This window comes from Neltuma alba, unplaced genomic scaffold (genome assembly GCF_004799145.2).
Source record: "Neltuma alba isolate B1F8T4 unplaced genomic scaffold, ASM479914v2 tig00012557_pilon, whole genome shotgun sequence".
Classification (NCBI taxonomy): Eukaryota; Viridiplantae; Streptophyta; class Magnoliopsida; order Fabales; family Fabaceae; genus Neltuma; species Neltuma alba.
Genome location: NW_021637014.1, coordinates 75,942 through 85,094, shown reverse-complemented (window position 1 = coordinate 85,094; position 9,153 = coordinate 75,942). Strand labels below are relative to the sequence as shown.

The 9,153-nt window shown below is 32.9% G+C and overlaps 1 protein-coding gene across 1 annotated transcript; it reads left to right on the top strand.

Moving 5' to 3' along the window:
* Positions 1–5,229: 5,229 nt before the first annotated feature.
* LOC114728584 (uncharacterized) lies at positions 5,230–6,611 on the top strand. The gene is made up of 3 exons (XM_028915492.1): positions 5,230–5,338; positions 5,772–5,860; positions 6,230–6,611. The coding sequence occupies exons 1-3, from the start codon at positions 5,306–5,308 to the stop codon at positions 6,375–6,377; spliced, it is 270 nt and encodes an 89-aa protein (XP_028771325.1). The 5' UTR covers positions 5,230–5,305; the 3' UTR covers positions 6,378–6,611.
* Positions 6,612–9,153: the final 2,542 nt, after the last annotated feature.

Here is a 9,153-nt window from a genome sequence, read left to right as displayed (position 1 = left end):
TCAATCTTTGTCAAGGTTCTATTCTCACTGATTGCATTCTGAGTCTGCCAGCTAAGAACTTCTTCTATTGCTAAGACCGGTTTGGCTTCACTAGAGGGAGAAATTTTTGTTAGGTTTGAAAAACATCTTGCTGAAAGCTTTGTTTCTCTGTTGGTTCTTCTTTTAAGTGGAGGAAAATCTTACTCGTAAGGATCTATCATTGCTATGCACTGTATGAGTTGTTGGTTGATAGGGATTACTGGATCTGGCCTTTGTTTAGAAAGGAGATCTTTATGACCTGTTTCTTTAAGTAAATCATACAATGATAATTCACTAAAAGAAACAATAGGAACAGGAACTTTCCAGTTTCTAGTTCACTGTTTTGGACCATGATCATCATCATGATGATGATGATGACTATAATTCTTGTGGGAACAAAGAGATGCATTCTTCTCCTTTTTCTTCTTTACAACATATCTGATGGGATAAGACTATCCACCTTCATCTTCATCGTTTGATACTTTCCACCAATAAGGCGTATTACATTCACAATCAAGATCACATTCTTTTGGTGTATGATCCCAGATAAAATGACTATTTATGTAAGACACATAACATGGTTTAGTATTTTGATCTGCCCAAGCAATTAGAGGATCTCACTTGGATGGAATATAGGCAATAATGATTAACAAAATATGTCCAGAAGAAATAGAAGGATCTTCTTGGCCTGGCTTTGAGAAGACAGTTTTGATTGTGTCGTTTGGAAGCCTTTTTATGTCTGAAGGTGTAGAAGTGTGGACATCCATTTGAATACCATGAAATTGCCTTTTATAATTAGTGATCCATTCAAAAGGCATCAACTGAGCAAGTTCTTCTTTAGGGATCTGTGGGAAATTTAGATGATGGAAGTATCATCAGCTCTATCAGAGACCACATAAAGAGCATCTTTAGTGGAATTTGGAAAATGAAGATCAAGAGAATGATTCTGGAGCCAGTAGATAATCTGATGATGAAGAGTTGCTGCGATAGCTCTAGGGTCTTGATCTGCTCCAACTATCTGGACCTGGACCTTTAATCTTTTCTTCAAAGTTGGATATGAGAGTTTTATGTTGAAATCAGAGGCCATGGTAAGGATGACACTACTGTTGCTAAGAGTGGTTAAAGGAGCATTACTATAAGAAGTATAGATAGTATCAACTAAAGCAACTTTAGTAGTGGTTGAAATCTCTTCTCTCCCATAAAGTGTAAGAATGAGATGTACAGCACCAATATGGAGATGAGTATAACTTTAAGACTTCCATTCATCAATTAAAGGTTGGACTATGTCAATAGTAACATATTGTTCAGAAGAGATGGCATAAAAACCATAGTTTTCTATGCTAGTAGTTTGGACAACTTCTTTTACATGGAGCCGTTTGGTGGAAATCAGATTTCTAACATTTGTGAAGACACAATTGATACGATGATAGAGGCTATAAGGACTGAGAAGAGGTAGATCTGTTTTCTGAATTTTAGCATTTTCAGGAAGATAATCTATCTCAACAAGATCTTTAATCCTTTTAGAAAGAGATTTACAAACAGATGGGGGAGTTTTTGAGGGGTAAAGGAGGAAGAAAGTCAAACAGGTTCATGGTTGTTTGAGATATCACTCATGGCTTAATAAATTCTTCTTACTTACTATCACAAAAATATCTCACTTTTGTCACAATTGTGCTGGCTCTGATACCACTTCTGGAGTGTTAGCTAAAACAAACCAAGCTAACATAGTCTGATATTCAAAACTTTAGTTCAGGTAAAACCACTCATATTCAACTCATCAACAGGCCACATTAGAACTCTCATATTTGAATACCAAATCTGGAATAATTGAAAAAGTCATCACAAAACACACATTAATATATGGTGGTCAGATTCTATTTCTGATGAGTATGATGCTTTTTTTTAAAATATTTTAATTGGTAAAATTTGCCATTTTACACTAAAATATTAGTAGGTTAACCAGCTCCTTAAATTATGTAGTAGATAGTATATAAAATAACAGAAAACAAAGTGCTACCTAACATGAATCATACCATTCACCAAACCTTCGTGCAAACAAGGCAAAAGCACCCCTGTGAAGGTGACATCCACGTGGTTATCCTTGGAATCCAAAATTTTTAATCTTTCATTTTTCTTCGTAACTCATGTATTCATATATTCTTTGGCCACTGAATTCCAAGAACTATTTTTGCATTAATTTTTGTTATAAAATGGCTATATTGGCCACGCTGACCCAAGAAATATTAGGAAGAAGATGATCTTGAGATCAATAACTACCTTCCTTTAACAAAAAAACTCTTTAGTTATACTACCAGTTTTTAATGTAAGAGTTAGATAATTAATTTAAAAATATTTAAAAATTTAATTAAGTTAATTATTTGTCACAAATATGTTTTGACTTTCCTAAATTATCATATTTAATCATGTGCATTGAAATTTGAAATACTACTTGATGAAACCCCTTACAATCAATAGAAATATTTCTGCAAAAAAGAGGAGACAAAGTTAATTGAGGTTTCATAATACTTCCAGTTCTAAATATAAAATCTAATTTGTAATATAACAACAAAAAGCTTAAGCAGCAGCAACTAACATTTGCAAAAGTTAAATTTGTGTTTCAAGTGTTATTGGGTTAGCAATGATTTGAAAATCCATAACTAATGTTCTTTTTGTAGAGTCATACATGATAATCAATATTACTAGATTAAATTTGAATATTATCGAGTAGGCTTAAATTTAAAACTTCATGCTTAAACAATCATAACCTCTTTAAATAAACACCTATTATTGCTAACATGGTACTCTCTCTTCGGTCCTTATTATAAGCTTGAAACAATTAATTCGCATATAACAAATAATTAGTTAAAATTATTTAAAAGTAATAATAGGTTAAAATATACTTTTATTTCCAAATATATCCTTATAATAAATGAGAAAAAGGATGAAAAATGTGTAAAAAAATGTGATAACAGAGAGTATAGCGGAGGAAAAATAAATAAATAATCAAGAACAAAATTGAAAAAACTGTATTAAATGTTAAGATAAACCTAAATTGAAACTCATAAAATGCATAAATAGAAGGAAGTATTATACATGTTTTGTGTTAGATTCAATAAGAACAAATCATAATTTTATCTATTTCAATATATGTGTATATATTCATGAAATATATATTTCGTACACATAATAGTTTTACCCATCTTTAAAAATTTATATAATATAATTATAAGGGAAAATTTTGCAAAAATACCGCTTCAATTCTAAAATTCGATGCACATCACTTTGATAAATAAAAAGACATATGCACATTAGTCAGTCAGTAGGAATATGAAATTTAAATATTTAGCTAAATGACAAATTATCCCTGAGAGTTTGTAAAAAAAGGGGAAGAGGCGCATTTCCTACGCTTATATCGATGTTAACAGCACATCCAACCATTTTCAAAACTTTGATCATGCTATTTACAATTGTTTTCATTCATTTCAAAACATAAGAAGAATTCAATAAGGAGATCATTATTGAAGCCGTTTCCTATACTTGCAATGATATTAACAACACCTTCAATCATTTTTACAATGTCAAAAATGTCATTAGCAACTATTTTTTTCACAACTTCCACTAGAGGTTCATTATTTGAGGCAAACCTACTCATACATTGCATCAGTTCCATACCATGAAAAAACAAGGCTCATGTTGTCAATACCATTGTAAGTATAAGAAACTGCTTAAATAATCAACTCCGTTGTATGAATTACCAAGTTTAATTTGAAAATTACAAAAAAAAAAGTTGTAAATTGCATTAACTAAATTGTGAAAATGGGTAAAAACCGTGTTAACATTGTTATAAGTATAGGAAACAGATTGGATAATGTAAAAGAATGAGTTGTTTATGACATTATCCGAGTTGTGAAAATTGCTAAAGGCGTTAAACTGTCAAGGTTAATTTCCTCTTTTAGCCAAATATTAAACTCTCATATTTCTTTTATCTGGCCAATGTGTTCTTTTGTCTACTAGAGTGATCTTTTTGACATTTCAAAATTGAAATGATATTTTTGTAAGATTTTCCATAATTATAATAGATATTACTAAAAAAATACCACAACGAAACAAGGCTCGAGGCATGCCCTCCAGATCCAATGAAAACGCTGCTGCCATGTAACATGCCTTTCGCTGTTCTGTTTCTCCCCACTTTTTGTGTTCAAAAATGCAGACAGGCTGGTCATAGTTGCATTATTCGGCACGCAAATAAATATTAATTTAAAATAATGTTGGCAACTGAAAATTCCGAGAATATTCGGTACGCGGGGCATTAATCAATTTCCATGCCACTTTTGCCTCAAAATGGGCCCACCAAGTTAGCCCAAAAAATCGTGGGCGGCACATTTCCCACTTTGGGCGGCGGCGCCTGCACATTGCTGAGTTGTTGTGTACTTTTTGAAAAACTTTTCTTTGTTTTAAACTTTAAAGTGCATATTATTTAAGTATTTAATAATAATACTTTATGTTAGTTAAATTAAAAAAATCTCTTTATTTGAATACTACCTCCGGTTCTTAATATAGGACCTCGTTTAATTTTTATTTTAATCCTAAATATAAGACCCTAATCTATTTTGTCTCTAATATTTGTGTATTTTTCTAAGATAATCCTTCTAACAATAGTAGTTATAGCCAATACATTTAATTAGTAAGGATATTTTAAGAAAGACAACACCTATTTATAATAAATAACTAACTTAACTCCTTTCCTTAATGTTCTTAAATTAGTCAACTGGCTGTTATAATTAGAAGCGGAGGTAGTATTATTCTTCCTTTAATGATCATGTTTATAAAAAGATTTGGCAATAGAACAACTTTTTTTTTTCCCTTGAAATACTTGTTTTAAATAGCGATTGTAACATTAAAAGATAACTTTTCCATTGTCATATGTAAAATATGAGAGAAATATATAATGGAGTTTCGATTTACTTATAAATATTTAATAAAAGCGATTCCAAACAAGTTTGTGTTGCACTATTCCTTTTTTTTTTAATAACTTTTTCTTGTAAAAATTATTCAATTTGTATTATTTTTAATGATACTCTAAAATAATATAAAAGTAATAATTTTTCAGCATTGTTGACTGCGCTAATTAATTATCATTGACCCCATGGTATGGGCATGGGCAGATTCACAATTTGCGGCCACATTTATATTTAACCTGCTCCTGTTTTCTTCAGTTTGCTTCCTCCGCCTCCGTCTGCCTTTCTTCTTCTCTCTTCTCTTTCGGCGCTGCTCTGTTCTCTCAACCATGGGTGGTGGTTCTAAGTGGATCAGGCCTGAGGTATTTCTTCCTTCCTTTCTTTTCTTCATGTAATCCTGGTTTTCCTTGAATTGATGGAAATATCAACACCATTATCAATTTCAAGTTATTGCTATTGCAACTCCATAGATCTATTATGAACAATTGTAGTGAGATCTGATCTTCCCTGTCGTTGTTGTTCTTGAGGATAGATGTTTTGGTTCGAATACCAATCTAAGACTATCCCGTAATTTCGCTTCTTCCTCATCTTTTTTTTTTTTTTTTTTCCAGTCGAGAACTTTTTTCTGATTGTTCACGAAGCAGGTGGCTGATACTTATTGATCTGATTTACTGAAACAAGAAGCGAACTGACAGATCTACTATTCTATTGTTGCTTGTTAATATAATATTACGAGTTACCTCCTGAGATTTTTATATGCGTCTAAATATATCATGTTTCTTTCATTGTGAATAGGTCTGGCCTCTTTTTGCTGCAGTTGGTGTCGCTGTTGGGATCTGCGGTATGCAACTGGTTAGAAATATCACCACCAATCCTGAAGTCAGGTATTGATCTATCAGCCTTGAGGTTTCGATTCGATTGCTTATAATTTATTATATTTTAGGTCCGATACGTTTCTTGTCACTATTTAATCAATCATGAGATCCTCTACAAGCTACCTGTTACCGTGTGCTTTAGAATTGTGTGATACCTTTTGGATCTATGCCCAGATTGTGTATAAAAACCTTGCTTCGGCTCTATTTCCTGGTATAGAATGCAGAGAATGGGTCTATTCTAAATTGAATAGGATTGCAACGGAGTTTTGTGGGCAGAATACCAGCGAAAATAGAAAGGGAAATAAATTTTTGGAGCAATTGTGGAGTTGTTTGCCCCTAATAAGAAGTATTGTTGAATTTCAACGAATTTGATTTCAGGGTAACCAAAGAGAACAGAGCTGCAGGAGTGCTTGATAACTTCTCAGAGGGTGAGAAATACGCAGATCATGGCCTGAGGAAGTTTGTCCGCAGCAGGGCCCCTGAGATCATGCCATCCATCAACAAGTTCTTCTCTGATCCAAACTAATACACTTCCCAAAAACTTTCCCTCCAGCCTACACAATTGACATGGAGACTAGTTTTTGGTTTTTTTGATTTAGTGAATTGAGGAAAAGGACCATTCAATTATTGCTTATGGTTATTCTTCTACAGATGAAATACATGAGGGTTGAGTTGTGCAATTTGCATCTTGGCACCACACAACTGATTTGTTGAATAATAAATTGACGTACTTTGCATTGGCAAATGTCTTCCATGAACACTCAGATGTTGCTTCTTCTTCTTTCCCCCCACCCCCGGGCCAACCTTTGATGTTTCTTTGGGATGTCTGCTTGTTTTACTGTTTGTACAAATTTAAATTTACAGCTTTTGTTGCCTTTAGCTTGGTACGTGGAAGATTTAACATTGAACTTTAGCAGGACAAAAAAGAACATTGGTGATACTAATGAGCAGTGCCATTTCAGGCAATCAATTTTGAGGTTTTCGCCTGTCTGTAAGTGTCACGACCGAGCTCAAAGGTGTTAAATTTTGAAATACCAGTCATTATTTTCTTCAATGCACATTAATTGCATCCCTAACAATAACCTTTTTTTCCATTAATCTTTATTTCTTTTTAGCCAACTGAGTCAGTGGCATTTTCTGTATTTCAGTAGTCATAATTTGGACCTAAAATTTTTATGCTACAAAATAAACATCAAAACCTTTGAAGTGAATCAAGTTTGAGTCAATCTCAAGCTGTACAGTTCAAGTTATGCTTTTGGCAGACAGTCTTCATTTGCAGAATTCCGCACCGAGAGGATCATAATCCGCAGATTTTTACTTTTTAACATGCCCAAAATTAGTGCTTTTTTTTTTCATCTGGGATGGGCGGTTTTTTTTTTGGGGGGGGGGGGGAGGAGGTGTAGTTGAAAAGCAGGCTGATGTTAGTTGGGGCATTAGACATGTTCTTGTCAATTTTTTTGTCATTACTAAGCAAATTTGGAGTTATCAATGATAAGGATGATTCTTTTATAGGGTTGACTTTAAGGGCCTATTTGGTATGAGAAAAATGAAGAGAAAGAGAAATTTTAACAAGTTTGATATAAAAAGTTAGAGAAATAGGATTTTTGTTTTTATAAGAGGATAATTTCATTAAAAAGTAAAAAAAATATTCCTATGGTCTTTAATGTAAGGCCTAATTAATTAATTTAAGTAGATTAATGATATTAATTAAATTATTTAATATAATATTTTTTCTCTAAAACATCCTAACTATAACACCTCATGAAAAATTCTCACAAGCATAACAATTATTCAAAGCAGAACTATGATATAAAGGAAACAAGGTAACATTACCCATGACCTATATATTGTGATTATAAAAGTTCCTCTTACCTCAAAATGCATAACCATGCTAGAAAAAGAACTGATTTACTGATATAGTTTTAAGGAGCTTGCATTGTACCTGATGGACACAATTATGATAGCGAAAAGAATAAATACGGGAGAAAAACAAGTCAATAAAACTGAATCCGCTTATTCACTATATACCATGTTGCCAATTATAATGTGGATTTGGCCCTAAGTCATGCTACTCAACAAAAATCCAATTAAAACAAAAAATGCAACCAAATTCTAAATGACAAGCAAAATCAACAACTTCCACAAAATGATGAATGCCAATAAACAAAAGTCAACATAAACGGAAAGATGTGTGAGGTAGGATCACTTTGCCACGTGGCCTCCAAGCTCTAGTTTCAGGTTTCTTTCCCATCACAACTCCCCTACTACTCTTACTTGTAAAAGGTAAGAGCGTGAGACACAATGTCCCAATAACAAGAACTCCTACTCATCATGCCCACAAGCACTGCTAAGAGATACCCAGATGGGATTAACAATTAAAGAAATTATCAATTATAATCATGTTTCCCAACAAATTACAGATATCATATTATAAGGAATAATAAGCAATAAAAGGTAATTAGCCAATAAGTTATAATCATAAACCACCGTTTAATAGTTAAGTTCAATTCCTGCATTATATTCTCTTTATATCTATTGACTTGAATCCATAGGTTGAGTCCTGTCGTGTGACTAATGACTCTAATGAGTTTCTCTCAAGTGTGATATAGACTGGTCAAAGTCAATAGAGCACACACAGGCCATTGATTCTTCCAGAAAAAAATATGTTGCCCCAATGTATTGCCGAGTATCCTAGCGGGTATGTTGCTCTTAGGGTATACTGCCTCAGGATACTCTCATAGAGTGTTGCAAATGTGGGTGTACTACCCTTTCCAAAGTGCCAACAATAGTGCGCTCTATAGAGGCAAATCACGTGATGATACAATACAGCTCTGTCACAATATCTCCTTATCAAGTACAAGGTTCACATACGATTATCTTACATCTCAGTTTCTTAACAGATAATACAAGTATTTAATCACATATGAGGATCAATTCACACAATGCTATATTACCATAGTCATCTCAAGCATACATATTATGTGTGCATACGGATTGAGAATAAACTAAAATACAAACCTGATAAAATCGTTAAAAACATAGAGCCAAACCAAAAATCAAATTTTAGCGCTTCTATCAAGTCCTAGAATTTCAAAAAAAAAAAAAAAAATTTCCAACAACCAACCGTATAGAATTAAACCCTAGATAGACCTAGTAATTCAGGAAGCTCCGTATTTAATTTCTTTAATCCAGGTCATTCAAAAATCTATCCTAAATGCTACTCTTTTAATTAAAAGCCCTCTTAGAGGAACTAGCAGGAGAGATGGATAAATATTCATGTTAACTAGATGCTAAGAGTAGCT